We start from the raw sequence: 15048 nt of genomic DNA, 5'->3' as shown, positions 1-15048 counted from the left end.
GGGTGAGGGTTGGGGGGGCTTAGGGATAGAGTTTGGGGTTGGGGTCAGGTCGTGCGGTTAGGGTCAGGGTTAAGGTCAGGTGGGGGTCAGGGTTGGGGGGTCAGGATTAGGGTTAAGGTCAGGGTTGCGGGGTTGAGGGTTAGAACTGGGGGTTAGGGGTAGGGTTGGGGGGTCAAGGTTGGGGTCGGGTTTGTGGGGTGAGGGTTATAGTCAGGGTTGGGGTCAGGGTTGGGGGGTCAGGATTAGGGTTAAGGTCTGGGTTGGGGTCAGGGTTAGGACTGGGGGTTAAGGGTAGGGTTGAGGGTCAGGCTCAGAGTTGGGGGTCAGGGTCAAAGTTGGGGGGGTCAGGGTTGGGGTCAGGGTCAGGGTTATGGGGTGAGGGATAGGGATAAGGTCAGGGTTGGGGTTGGGGGGCTCAGGATTAGGGTTAAGGTCAGGTTTGGGGGTCAGGACTGGGGATTAGGGGTGGGTTTGGGGGGTCAGGGTTGGGGTCAGGATTATGGGGTCAGGATTATGGGGTGAGGAATGGGGTTAAGGTCAGGGTCGGGGGGTCGAGGTTAGGGATGAGGTTGGGGGCAGGCTGAGCTGTGGGTCTGTGGCGCAGCGCTGCCCGACCCCGCACCATGTGGGGCGCCGCGCTGTGGGGCGGCCGTGGGTCAGCGACCCCTCAGCGAGCGCCGGGTGAGGCGGGTGAGCAGCACCTTCACCCGACCCCAATGCGAGCGGCCGTCCTGGGGGGAGAGGCAGCCATCAGTGGGGCGGGGGGGTCCCGCGGCCCCCAGTGTGTGTGAGTGCGCCCCACGTACCTTGTGGGGTGCCGGGGGGGCGTCCGTGGGATCCAGCAGGCTGGGGGAGCTGATCGAGTGCCCCCACTGCGCCCTGCGCCGTGCGGGGCTGTGAGCTGCGGGGGGAGACGACAGTGGGGCGGACCCACAGCAATGGGGCGGAGCCAAGCAATGGGGCGAAACCCCCGCAGTGGGGATGGAAACCCCCGCAGTGGGGCAGCCCCCCCCCCCCGTCACCCACCTGCCGTGTGGCTGTCGGAACACGAACGCGTCCGGAACGGCTCCGCTCTGCCCGACCCCAAATCCGCATCTCCGTCGCTCGGGGGTCGCAGTGGGGCGCGCAGAGATCCGGCCCCCCCCCCGCCCCACTGCCGGAGCTGCCGGTTGTCCTCCTGCAGCCGCGCCAGGCGCTCCAGCGTCCGGCAGAGCAGCTCCAGGTACCGCAGCCCCTGAGCCGGCGGCACCGCGCCGGGGGGGGCGACGACCCCAGTGGCGCAGCTTTTGGGATCCCTGCAGCCGTGATCTTCGGGGTCCCCTATGCCACGTTCCTTGAGGTCCCCAATGCAAAGCTCTTGGGGCACCCCGGTGGCACAGCTTTTGGGGACCCTCTTGCCACGCTCCTCGGGGACCCCGTTCTGATACTCTTTGGGGTCCCCGTTGCCACGCTCCTGCGAGACCCCCGTGCCATGGGCTTTAGGGCCCCCGATGGCGCAGTATTTGGGGACCCCATTGCCGCGCTCTTTGGGAACCCCATTGCCACGCTCCTTGGGGATCCAAATGCCAGAGTTTTGGGGGACCCCAATGCCACGCTCTTTGGGGACCCCGGTGCCATGCTCCTTGGGGATCCAAATGCCAGAGTTTTGGGGGACCCCAATGCCACGCTCTTTGGGAACCCCAGTGCCACGCTCTTTGGGGACCCCGGTGCCATGCTCCTTGGGAACCCCATTGTCTCTACAGTACTTAAAGGTGCCACAGTTTTTGGGGACCCCATTGCCGCAATCTTTGGGGTCTCCACTGCCACGGTCTTTGGGGACCCAAATGCCGTGGTCTGTAGGGTCCCCAATGGCACAGTTTTTGGGGCCCCCGTCGCCGTAATCCTTGGGAACCCCAACGCCGCGCTCTTTGGGGATCCCGATGCCGTGGGATTTAGGGCCCCCACTGCCACAGTCTTTGGGGTCCCCACCACCAACGCTGCGCCATCGCTGCCTGCGGATGCGGCTGCGGGGGTCCCGGGGGGGTTCGGTGCCGCGTCCCCTTTGGGGTCTCCTGGCCGCGTCCCCACAGACGCCGCTCCCGGCCCCCCCCGCGGTTTGGGGAGGGGTTTCGGTGCCGCCCATCTGCAGTGCGGAGTCCTCGGATTCGGATTTTGGGGGGGGGGCGGTGGGGGCGGGGCTCCAGCGGGGGTCGTCGTGCAGCCGTCGGTAAACACTGCGGGGGGGGGGCGGCGTGCAGCCCTGCGCCTCGTGGGGAGCATCTGTGGGGCGGGACGGGGGGGTCATGTGGGGCCCGGTGCCATCCTATAGGGCCCCGGGTGACGCTATTTAGGGTCAGTGGGCGGCTCTATATAGGGAACCCAGGTGACATGATTTGGGGTCTCTGGGTGGCACCACAGAGGGGCGCCAGGAGCCACCAGATGAGGTCGCTGGGTGACGTTATGTAGGGTCTCCGGGTGGCACCATTGGGGTCCCCGGGTGACACTGTATAGGGTCTGTGGTGCACCATGTAGGGGTCTCTGGGTGGCACCATGTAGGGTCTCTGGGTGACACTGTATAGGATCCCCAGGCAGCTGTACGTAGGGTCTCTGGGTGGCATTATATTGGCTCCCCAGGTGATGTTATATAGGGTCCCCAGGTGCCACCACATAGCTGACACGTATATAGGGTCTCTGGTGGCACCATATGGGGTCCCTAGGTGGCTCTATATAGGGTCCTCAGGTGACATTATATAGGGTCCCCAGGCGACACCATATAGAGTCTCCTGCTGGCTCTATATAGGGTCTCTGGGTGGCTCTATATAGGGTCTCCAGGTGACATTATATGGGGTCCCAGCTGCCGCCATACAAGGTCTCTGGGTGGCTCTATATGGGGTCCCCGGGTGGCACATTTTGGGTCCCCGTGTGCCACCATTTAGGCCCCCTAAGTTCTATAGGGTTCCCACGTGGCCCCACAACCACCGCCTCCCCCCAGCACCCATCCGTGGGGCAGAGAAGCACCTCTCAGGACCCCCACACGGTGTCCCCCCATGGGGCGGCCCTACAACCGCACCCCCCACCACCCCACAGCATCGCAGCCCTTTGCAGAGACCCCCCTTTCCCTCTCCCCCCATCGCCCCCCACACTCACAGCAGCTGAACCTCCTCTTCCAGACGGTGCCATTTGCACCCCACATCTCCGGCGCCGGCTGCGCCCTACAGCCGCCCCATCCCCTACAGCCGCCCCATCCCATCCCCTGCGGCCCCACAGCGCCCGTCACCCAACTGGTTCCCGACTGGTTCCCAACTGGTTCCCATCTGCATGTGGGAGGGGAGGAGGGCCGCTATGGGGCGGCGGCAGCTGTGGGGTTTGGGGGCGGGGAGGGGTTTTGGGGTGGGGGGGGGACACGCACACGATTGTATGGAAAAAGGGACAATGGGTGCTTTGAGGTCACGAGTGCCAGAAATGCGGCGCCCACGAGGACTGCGCCCACACTCAGAAAACCCCACAGGTTTGGGGGATGGGGGCCCTTCCCAGTGAAAACCTCACAGGTTGGGGGGAGGGAGGGGGTCCCACTCAGAAAACCCCACAAACTTGGGGGGGGTGGGGATCCCTTCCCATTAAAACCCCACAAACTGGGGTCTGACCCACTAAAAACCCCAAAGACTGGAGAGCGGGGGCTCTCAGCCAGAAAAAAACCCATAAATTGGGGGGGGGTGGGGGTCCCTACCCACAAAGCCCCACAAATTGAAGGGGGGGGTTCCTTTTCAGTAAAAGCCCCACAGATTGGGGGAGATGGGGGTCTTTACCCACTAAAACCCAACAAATTGGGTTCCCCACCCAGGAGAAACCCCACAGGTTGGGGGGGATGGGGCTCAAAGCCCCATAGTGTACAGCAGCTTCCCCAACCCCCCCCCACAGCACCCCACAACTGCCCCCACCCCACACATTCCCACATGAGCAGCAACACAAGCTGACTTTAATGAGGGACACAGAAGTGGCTGTGGGACCCCATGGTGATGGGACCCCATAGCATTGGGACCCCATGGTGATGGGACCCCATAGCATTGGGACCCCATGGTGATGGGACCCCAAAGCAGTGGGGCAGGAAGGCAGCACATGGAAGCCAAGGGGCACAGTGAGGTCACAGGGGTCGGCCGCTGCTTGGGGCCCCATAGGGGTGGAGGGAGCTGGAGGCACTTTGGCCCCATAGATGTGTGGGGTGACAGCAGGGATGTCACAGCGGTGCCACGTAGTTCCCGGGGAACGTTCCGAATTTCTGCGTCCTCTGGGACACTCCTGGGGGCGGTGTGAGTGGGGCTGCATTGTCCCCACCCCACCCCACCCCACCCCACCCCATCCCGTCCCATCCCATCCCGTCCCATCCCCACCCCATCCCATCCCACCCCATCCCATCCCACCCCACCTCATCCCACCCCACCTCATCCCATCCCATCCCATCCCATCCCATCCCATCCCATCCCATCCCATCCCATCCCATCCCATCCCATCCCATCCCATCCCATCCCATCCCATCCCATCCCGTCCCGTCCCATCCCATCCCATCCCATCCCATCCATCCCATCCCATCCCATCCCATCCCATCCCATCCCGTCCCGTCCCATCCCATTCTGTCCCATCCCATCCCACCCCATCCCATCCATTCCATCCCATCCCACCCCACCCCATCCCACCCCATCCCCTCCCATCCCACCCCATCCCACCCCACCCCACCCCACCCCACCCCACCTCATCCCCACCCCATCCCATCCCATCCCATCTTCATCCCATCCCATCCCACCCCACCCCATCCCATCCCATCCCATCCATCCCACCCCATCCCACCCCATCGCATCCCTTCCATCCCACCCCACCGCACCCCATCCGCTCCCACCCCACCCCATATCTGCCCCACACACCCACAAACCAGCCATCGTCACAGCACTGCAGCACATCCACGCGGTCCCCCTCCCTCAGTTCCAACTCATCACCGTTTTGGGGTCGGTACTCATAGAGCGCGCGGTGCCTACAGAGCAGCCACAGTGCGGGGGGGGCCCGACCCCACAGCGGGACGTCGGCACCCCCCAGACTTACGGGGTCCATCGGATCTCGGAGCCGACTTGGGGGGAGGTGGGCTCGGGGTGTGGGGTGGGTCCTCCTGCAGATGGGGGCTGTGTGGGGAGAAGGGAGAGGTCATGTAGGGCTGTCCCTATAGGGCGATATGGGGCTGCTCCTATAGGGGGATATGGGGCAGCCCCTAGAGGGGGATATGGGGCTTCTCCTATAGGGTGATATGGGGCAGCCCCTAGAGGGGGATATGGGGCAGCCCCTAGAGGGAGATATGGGGCTTCTCCTATAGGGAGGTATGGGGCAGCCCCTATAGGGGGATATTGGGCTGCTCCTATAGGATGACAGGGGGCAGCTCCTATAAGGGCAATATGGGGAGGCTCCTATAGGGAGACATGAGGCAGCCCCTATAGGGAGAAATGGGGCAGCCCCTATAGGGGGATATGGGGATGCTCCTATAGGGAGATATGGGGCTGCCCCTATAGGGAGATATGGGGCTGCTCCTATAGGGAGACATGGGGCAGCCCCTATAGGGCAATATGGGGCTGCCCCTATAGGGAGATATGGGGCTGCTCCTATAAGGGCAATATGGGGAGGCTCCTATAGGAACACATGAGGCAGCCCCTATAGGGGGATATGGGGACGCTCCTATAGGGTGATAAGGGGCTGCTCCTATGGGGTGGTATGGGGCTGCCCCACATTCCCTTATAGGGGCGGCCCCTACACAGCACAGGGACAGGTGATAGGGGGCATCATTTATAGGGCGATGTGAGGCTGCCCCTATAGGGCAGATGGCACAGGGCTGCTCACCTCCTCGTGGGGCCCCACAGAGGGGCTGGGTGCAGCGGGTGCGGCGTGGGGCGGCAGTGGGGCCGGGCAGGGGCTGAGATCCTGGCGCCGAGGGGAGGGGGGGCGCACAGCGGGGTCACCGCAGCCCTGCTTTGTGCCCGCCTGTGGGGCTGGGGGCTGCGGGGTCGTGGGGCCGCCCCCCGGCTCGCAGTGCACACGCAGGTAGCAGCGGGGCGCGATGCCACGGCGCCCAGTGCCCACAATTTGTCCTTCGTACCAATGGGCGTCAACACGGCGCAGCAGGGACAGCTGCTCACCCTGCGGGCACAGCACGGCACAGCGTGGCACAGCATGGCACAGCACGGCACAGTATGGCACAGTATGGCACAGGATGGCACCACATGGAATAATATGGCACAGCATGGCACAGCATGGCACCACATGGAATAATATGGCACAGCATGGCACAGCACGGCACAGCATGGCACAGCATGGCACAGCACGGCACAGTATGGCACAGTATGGCACAGGATGGCACAGTATGGCACAGTATGGCACAGCATGGCACAGGATGGCACAGTATGGCACAGGATGGCACAGCATGGCACAGCATGGCACCACATGGAATAATATGGCACTATATGGCACAGCATGGCACAGCATGGCACAATATGGCACAGTATGGCACAGTATGGCACAGCACGGCACAGCACGGCACAGTATGGCACAGTATGGCACAGGATGGCACAGTATGGCACAGCATGGCACCACATGGAATAATATGGCACTATATGGCACAGCATGGCACAGCATGGCACAATATGGCACAGTATGGCACAGTATGGCACAATATGGACAGCATGGCACAATATGGCACAGCATGGCACAGCATGGCACAGTATGACACAATATGGACAGCATGGCACAATATGGCACAGCATGGCACAGCATGGCACAATATGCCACAATATGGCACAGTATAGCACAATATGGCACAGCATGGCACAGCATGGCACAGCATGGCACAGCATGGCACAATATGCCACAATATGCCACAATATGGCACAGTATGGCACAATATGGCACAGTATGGCACAGTATGGCACAATATGGCATAGTATGGCACAGTATGGCACAGTATGGCACAATATGGCACAACAAGCACACCCCAACACGCACCAACATGTAAGAACATGCAACAACACGCCCCCAACACATTTCAACATGCAATAACATGCTCTAACGTGCCATAATACGCAATAACATGCTCCAACATGCAATGTCACGCCCCAACATGCAATAACATGCCCCAACATGCCATAGCACATCACAACACGCAATGTCACGCCCCCAACACTCCCTAGCACACCCTAACACACCATAACACGTCCTAACACACCCTAACATGCAATAACATGCCATAACACACCATAACACGCCATAACGCACCATCACATGCAACAACATGCAATAACATGCCATAACACACTGCAACTTGCTGTAACATGCCATACCACACCATAACATGATGTAACATGCCATAACACACCATAACACCATAACATGCCATAACATGCCGTGATGCACCATAACGCACCATAACATGCAACAACACATCATAACACGCCATAACATGCCATAATGCACCATAACACGTCATAACACATCATAACACGCCATCATGCACCATAACACCCGATAACATGCTGTAACACGCCATAACACACCATAACATGCCATAACACACCATAATACGCCATAACACACCATAACATGCCATAACACGCCATAACACACCATAGTCCGCCATAACACACCATAACACAACGTAACACGCCATAACACACCATAACACACCATAACATGCCATAACACACCATAATACGCCATAACACACCATAACATGCCACAACACGCCATGACACGCCATACCATGCCATAACACACCATAACACACCATAACACAACGTAACACGCCATAACACAACACAACACGCCGTAACACGCCACAACACGCCATAGCACGCCATAACACACCATAACACACCACAACATGCCGTAACACGCCACAACACGCCACAACACGCCATACCACGCTCACCCTGCGGAAGCTGAGCTCTATGGGCAGCTCCCCACGGAAGCTGAACACGGCTGTTGCGCGGCCCTGCGGTGCCGTTGGGGTCCCACGTTGCGGCGCTTCGCCGGGGGGCAGCAGCTATGGGGGGGAAGAGAAGGATGTCGGCCCCCCCTGACACACGCACGCGCCCCCGACACGCGTGTGACCCCGCGTCACCTCCACGTATGTGCGGGGGAAGATGCCCACGCGGCCGCGATGCTCCCCCCGCAGCCAATTGGCGTCCACAGCGCCGTGCAGCAGCACCACGTCGCCCCTGCGCAGCGGCAGCTCCCTGCGACGGCGACAACACGGGGCACTGAGCGGCCACAGCACACAGCGCCCGTCCCCAAGTGTCCCCAACCCCGCGTGGCATTGAGTATCCCCAGCCCCACGTGTCCCCAAGTGTCCCCAACCCCACTGGTCTCCAATCCTGAATGGCACCAGGTCACCCCAACCCAACATCTCCAGGTGTCTCCAACCCCTGTTCTCAGATGTCCCCAATCCCACGTGGCACCCGCTGGTCCCCAATCTGAGATGTCCCCAACCCCACGTGTCCCCAGTCCCAAATGGCACCAGGTCACCCCAACCCAACATCCCCAGGTGTCTCCAACCCCTGTTCTCAGATGTCCCCAACCCCAGGTGGCACCCAGTGGTCCCAACCCCACATGTCCCCAACCCCAGGTGACATCAGGTGTCCCCATGTCCCCAATCCCAGGTGTCCCTGGGTGTCCCCACCCCAGGTGGCGCTGAGCATCCCCAGCCCCACATGTCCCTATATTCTCAGATGTCCCCAACCCCACGTGGCATTGAATGTCCCCAGCCCCACGTGGCACCCAGATGTCCCCAACCCCACATGTCCCCAATCCCGAATGGCACCAGGTCACCCCAACCCAACATCCCCAGGTGTCCCCACCCCCCTGTTCTCAGATGTCCCCAACCCCAGGTGGCACCCGCTGGTCCCAATCCCAGGTGACATCAGATGTCCCCAACCCAATGTCCCGGGTGTCCCCAGCCCCGCATGTCCCCAAGTGTCCCCAACTCCATATGGTTCTCAGTGTCCCCAGCCCCCAACCCAGGTGTCCCCAGCCCCACATCTCCCCCACCCTGAGTAGCACCAGGTCACCCCAAGCCAACGCCCCCAGGTGTCCCCAGCCCCACGTCCCTGGATGTCCCCCGCCCCCCACCGTGGTGACACGGGCACAGACCTGGGGGACTCGGCATGGAAGTCAAACTTGAGGCGTGCGGCCGCCATCTGTGGGGCACAGAGCGGCGCTGGGGGGGCGCAGCAATGGGGCGCTGCCCCCTTCCCCCCCCCGGCCCTATAGAGGACATTTCCTCACCTGGGCTGCACCGCGGGCGGGCGCTGCGGGGGTCCCCAAATCCGCTGCGATGGGGAGGGCGGGGGGCGGGGGGGGCTCTGCAAAGGGACACCGGGTGGGGGGGGTCTGCAAAGCGGTGCCATGGGGGGGAGTTGGCAGCAGGGGGGATCGGGGGGGGCCTCACCTCTGCCGCTCTGCTCCGTGGACCCCCCCCGCCCCTCCTGATCCGTGGGGACAGCGGGGCGGCCCTGCAGCCCATGGGGGGACAGCGCGCTCCTGGGGGGGGGACAATGGTGGGGGGTGATGTGCCACCCTGTGCCCCCCCCCCAACAACTACTGCCCCATGGATTGAGCAATGGGGGGCACAGGTGTGCAGGGAAGGAAGCGTGGGGTGTGGGGCGGGGGTGGGGGGGCTGCTTGATGGGTAACTGCGCTCCTGCTGCCCTTAAAGAACCCCGGGGTGCCCCATAGCGCCAAGGGTTTGGGGTTGTTCGGGGTTTGGGGTCAGTGATTCTTTGGGGTTTGGGGGCTGTGGGGGTTGCGGGGCCGTACTCACGGCGGTGCGGTGGGGGTCGGCGATGCTCTGTGGGTGCTGCGGGTGCTGCGGGCAGTGGGGCACTGTGGGGCAGCCGGGGTGGGAATCCCAAGTTGGGGTGGCACCGAACCGCCCCATGTGCCACCCAGTGCTGGGCACATCTGGGCACATCTGGGCGGGCACATCTGGATACCCCCCACCCCCCTCAACCCCTCCCGGCCACCCCATAGCGCCGCCCCATAGCGCCGCCCCATAGGGCCGCCCCCAGCCCCACTACCCGCTGCGGCCGCTCCATGGCGCGGATGTCCTCATCCAGTTCAGCGCTCAGCTGTTCCAATTCCCGCTGCAGCTGCACCTGGGAGGGCAGCGCATTGGGGTCACCCCATAGGGCACAGCATCACAAGGCCACCCCATAGGGCACAGAGTCCCAGGGTCACCCCATTGAGCGCCACATCCCAAAGTCACCCCATAAGGCACCGCATCCCAGAGCCATCCCATACAGCGTCACATGCCAGCATCACCCCATAGAGCAGCACATCCCAGCATCACCCCATAGAGCAGCGCATCCCATCATCACCCCATAGAGCAGCACATCCCAGCATCACCCCATAGAGCAGCGCATCCCAGCATCACCCCATAGAGCAGCGCATCCCATCATCACCCCATAGAGCAGCACATCCCAGCAGCACCCCATAGAGCAGCGCATCCCAGCATCATCCCATAGGGCTCCACATCCCAAGGTCACCCCACAGAGCGTCACATCCCAGCATCACCCCACAGGGCGCTGGGGGTGGCACCGTGGTGTGGGGCGGCGCCGTACCTCGATGGGCTGCACTGCAGGCGCAGCTCCTGGGGGCTGCAGAGGGGATTTGGGGTCGTGGTGCTCACATCCCACACTTCTGTGGGGTGCCCCATTGTGGGCTCCCACCTGCCCACGCTGTGCCGGCGCCGCGTCAGCTTCGTAGTCAAAGATGCTGCCCGGCTGCGCGGTGCCATCGGCGGCGCCCCACGGGGTCCTGGGGGGCAGCGGCCTCTGAGCCCCCGCTGTGAGTCACACTGAGCCCCCAACCCAGCCAGAGCTCAGCTCACCGCTCCCAGCCGTTGGGCAGCGCCGGAGGATCCAGGGCTGGTTCAGATCTCTGCAGAACTGGGGGGTGGGGAGAGGGGGGTGGGGGATGGGATGGGATGGGATGGGATGGGATGGGATGGGGATGGGATGGGATGGGATGGGGATGGGGATGGGGATGGGATGGGGATGGGGATGGGATGGGATGGGATGGGATGGGATGGGATGGGATGGGATGGGATGGGATGGGATGGGATGGGATGGGATGGGATGGGATGGGATGGGATGGGATGGGATGGGATGCAGGCATTGCTGGGGTCCCACACAGGGCGGGATGCTCACCTGTTGTGCAGCACGGTGTGTCCCACTCTGGTTCTACAGAAGGAAGAGAAGGGGCTGAGTGGTGCCACGCAGTGCCACGCAGTGCCATGCAGTGCCATATTGTGCCATGCAGTGCCATATTGTGCCATGCAGAGCCATATTGTGCCATGCAGTGCCATGCAGTGCCGCATTGCCCCAGGCAGTGCCATTCGGCGCTCACCCGGCAGCTTGCCGTGGATCTGCTGGAACATCCTGCGGTACCAATCTCGGGGCTGATCCACGCTCTGTGGGGCGCAGTGGGGCGGTGAGGAGGGGTCCAGGGACGCAGCCCCCCCCCCCAGTTGCCCTCACTCACAGAACGCGAGGCCAGCGGCAGCCCCGTCTCATCCACCGGCCCGATGCCGTCGTATTTCACCCAGCGCCGCTCCCGACGCCGGCCGTCCTCCATCCACGTGGCCGAGCAGCCCGGGGGGGGCGCGGCGCCCTCCATGGGGCCTGGGGGGGTCGGGGAGGGAGGGCTGATGGGTGGCTGGGGGTCCCGGTGTGGCCAAGTCTGGTACTGCGTGTCGGCTGCGGGTGAGGAGGGAGAGGGGGTCCCACGGACATCCCCGGTGGGGTCCAATGGGGGCCCTCAGCACCCTAATGGGGGTCTGAAGGTGGTCCTGGACGGCCCCCAGTGGGGTCCCACGGGTCCCCAACGGGACGAGTGTTCCTGGACACCCTCATGGCTGTCCCCAGTGGGGTCCCATGGGTGCCCCAGTGCAAATCCCATAGACGTTCCCATTGGGGTCTCAGGGTGTCCCTGGACATCCCCCAGCGGGGACCCTGGGCGCTCCGGAGCAACTTCAGCGGGGGTCCCAGGGGTCGCCGCCCATCCCTGCTGTTGCCGCATCCCGCGCGGTGCGGTGCGGTGCGGTGCCCCCCGGGTGCGTTCGGCGGGGGGGGCCGCAATAACGGAACGAAGAGCGGGAGCGCTCCGGGCCGCCGCTCTGCAACGGACGGCTCGGGATTGGGCCCCCCCTAAAAAAACCCCACCCCAAGGGAAAACCCCGCCCGGAGCGGAACGGGACGAAGCGCCTCCCCGCCCCGCAGAGCAAACACGGGGGGGGGGGGGGGCGGAGCGGGCAGAGTGCAGCGCGTGAGTCACGGCGGGGTGGGGGCACCCACGGGACGGGACCCCCCCGAACCCCACGGCCTGGGGCACGGCGTGCGGCTCCGGCTTCGTTTCGCGGCGGCTCTTTGGGGTCGGGGGTCCCTCGCGCCCCCGCTCGCCCCCCCCCGCCCCCCGACGTCGCCACGTCGCGCCCCGCTGGGACCCCCGGCGTTGTTTCCCCCCCCGCACGGCGCGGTCCGCCCTCCGCCCCAACAGCCCCGCGCTCTGCCCGCACCCCCAGGTCCCGCAGCCGCCCCCCCCCCCGTGTCCCGCACCGAGCGGACGGCAGAAAGGCCGCGCTCCCAACCCCGCTCCGGGGGCCCCAAAACTCCGCACCCCCCTCCCCCCCCCATCCCCGGGATCCCCCCGACCGCCCCGCCCCGCTCCGAGCGCCCGCACCGCCCGCCGCGCCCGCACACCCCGCACCTTTTGGGGTGCCCCCCGCCCCGCACCCACCCCGCTCCGCAGCCGCCCCGCTCCGCGCTCCCAGCGACATTCCCGGCCCGGGATCCCGGAGCGGAGCCAAGCGCTGAGCTCAGCCCACGCCCCGCACACGCTGACGGAACAGCCCGGCCCCGCCGCCCCGCACCGCCCCGCACCGCCGCTTTGGGGCAGAGCGGGGAAACGATCCCCGACCCCAGCGCTGGGCTGTGGGCAACGCGGTCCCGTCCTCAGCCCACCCCCCCACCCCCCACAATGGGGGTCTCCTTGCTGGGCTGGGGGCTCGGGGGCGTTGGTTGGGGTCGGGGTGCAGAAAGGGGGTTCCCAACTCCAGCGCTGCACCATGGCCAACGTGGTCCCATCCCATCCCACAGCCCCATCCCATCTCAAAATCCCATCCCAATCCCCATCCCATATCCCATCCCCATCCCAAATCCCATCCCCATCCCAAATCCCATCCCAAATCCCATCCCTTATCCCATCCCCATCCCAAATCCCATCCCATATCCCATCCCAGATCCCATCCCCATCCCGTCCCAAATCCCATATCCCATCCCCATCCCGTCCCATATCCCATCCCAAATCCCAACCCCATCCTGTCCCCGTCCCACCCTCCTCCATCCCACTGGAGTTCTCCTTGCTGGGCTGGGGGCTCAGGGGGGGCTGGTTGGGGTCAGAATGGAGAAAGGGGGTTCCCAAGTCTCGCATCAGGCCACGGCCCCATTCCCATCCCATTCCCGTCCCATCCCCCCTCGCTCCCACTGGGCTCTGAGCTCTGTCCCCCCCCCCCCCCATCACTCAGTTCCCATTTTTGCTGCCCCCCAAAAGTGCTGACGGCCCCAAAACGCAGCGGCTCCATCCCATGTGAGCTCCGGCTGTGGGATTTCATCACCAACACAGCGCCATGGGGACAGAAATGGGGACACTGTGCCATCAACGGGGATATGGGGCCAACAAGGGGGTCCCGGGGCCACCAACGGGGATATGGGGCCACCACAGGGGACAGGGAGGCCCACCATCACACAGGGGACAAAGGTGACGTGGGACAACCCTACAGGGCTGTGCCCCCCTGTGCCACATGGTGACAGGAACAGGATGGATATAGGGGGTGCATATAGGGGGTGGATATAGGGATAACAGGATGGATATAGGGGATGGATATAGGGGATGGATACAGGGGATGGATATAGGGGATGGATACAGGGGATGGATACAGGGGATGGATACAGGGAATAGGATGGACATAAGGGATGGATATAGGGATAACAGAATGGATATAGGGGATGGGATGGATATAGAGATAACAGAATGGATACAGGGGATGGATACAGGGATAACAGAATGGATATAGGGGATGGATATAGGGGATAGGATGAGTATGAGGATGGGATGGATATATGGGATGGATATAGGGGATGGAATGGGGTCGATATCAGGGATGAGAAGGAGATGGGATGGGGGGGACAGATGGATGAAGATGGAGGGATGGATGTAGGGGATGAGATGGTGGGGAGGGAGTGGTTACAGGGGATGGATACAGAGGGTGGATATGGGGGATGGATTTAGGGGATGGATACAGGGAATGAATATAGGGGATGGGGTGGATAAAGGGTACAGGGAGGAAATAGAGCGGTTATGGGGGGTGGATACAGAGCGTGGATATAAGGGATGGGGTGGATATAGGGGAACGGACTGAGTGGAATGGAAATGGAGGGATGGATGAAGATGTGGGGATGGAATCATAGAACCATTAAGGTCGGAAAAGACCACAGAGGCCATCGAGTCCAACGGAGAAATGGATGATGGACGGGGGGTGGAACAACGGGGTGGAGGGACAGGAGGGGGGAAGGATGGAGAATGGAGGGATGGGGACGAGGGACAGATGGATGGAAGGTGGATGGATTGGGACGAGGGATGGAGGTTAGGGACGGGTGGGGTGGGTGAGGGATGGATGGAGGATGGAAGGATTGGGATGAGAGATGGAGGGAGGGGATGGATGGAAAATGGATGGAGGTTAGGGATGGAAGGAGTGGGACAAGGGATGGGTGGAAGATGGATTGGGATGAGGGAAGGATGGGGATGGATGGGATTGGGGTGAGGGATGGATGGGGATGAGGGATGGATGGAGGATGGAAAGGTTGGGTTGAGAGATGGAGGGATGGATGGAAGATGGAAGGACTGGGATGAAGGATGGGGATGGATGGGGGATGGATGGGGGATGGAAGAATTGGGATGAAGGATGAGGATGGATGGATTGGGTTGAGA

At 63.0% G+C, this 15048-nt stretch overlaps 2 protein-coding genes across 4 annotated transcripts; both read right to left on the bottom strand.

The window, feature by feature from the left end:
• Window positions 1-227: 227 nt before the first annotated feature.
• On the bottom strand, window positions 228-2284 carry C27H8orf58 (chromosome 27 C8orf58 homolog). The gene is given in 3 exon segments (XM_090125402.1): window positions 228-731; window positions 807-1156; window positions 1159-2284. Coding segments are annotated over 3 exon segments (1551 nt in total). The 3' UTR covers window positions 228-656.
• Window positions 2285-3933: 1649 nt separating this feature from the next.
• On the bottom strand, window positions 3934-12914 carry SORBS3 (sorbin and SH3 domain containing 3). Of its 3 annotated transcripts, none has more exons than XM_090125627.1 (17): window positions 12799-12914; window positions 11545-11684; window positions 11410-11473; window positions 11211-11243; window positions 10892-10949; window positions 10623-10818; window positions 10080-10157; window positions 9824-9885; window positions 9452-9543; window positions 9289-9365; window positions 9154-9200; window positions 8126-8240; window positions 7934-8047; window positions 5854-6150; window positions 5071-5147; window positions 4896-5002; window positions 3934-4275 (listed from the first exon to the last, which is right to left on the bottom strand). In XM_090125627.1, the coding sequence occupies exons 1-17, from the start codon at window positions 12836-12838 to the stop codon at window positions 4214-4216; spliced, it is 1659 nt and encodes a 552-aa protein (XP_089981753.1). In that variant the 5' UTR covers window positions 12839-12914; the 3' UTR covers window positions 3934-4213. The 3 variants fall into 3 exon arrangements, with proteins under 3 accessions (XP_089981753.1, XP_089981751.1, XP_089981752.1); XM_090125625.1 differs by having other exon boundaries at window positions 11545-11759; window positions 12799-12908; XM_090125626.1 differs by lacking the exon at window positions 10892-10949 and having other exon boundaries at window positions 10623-10846; window positions 11545-11759; window positions 12799-12908.
• Between the last annotated feature and the right edge of the window lie 2134 nt (window positions 12915-15048).

This window comes from Phasianus colchicus, chromosome 27, assembly GCF_987193195.1.
Source record: "Phasianus colchicus chromosome 27, bPhaCol1.hap1.1, whole genome shotgun sequence".
In the NCBI taxonomy this organism is placed as follows: domain Eukaryota; kingdom Metazoa; phylum Chordata; class Aves; order Galliformes; family Phasianidae; genus Phasianus; species Phasianus colchicus.
This window is presented reverse-complemented; position numbering and strand designations above follow the sequence as displayed.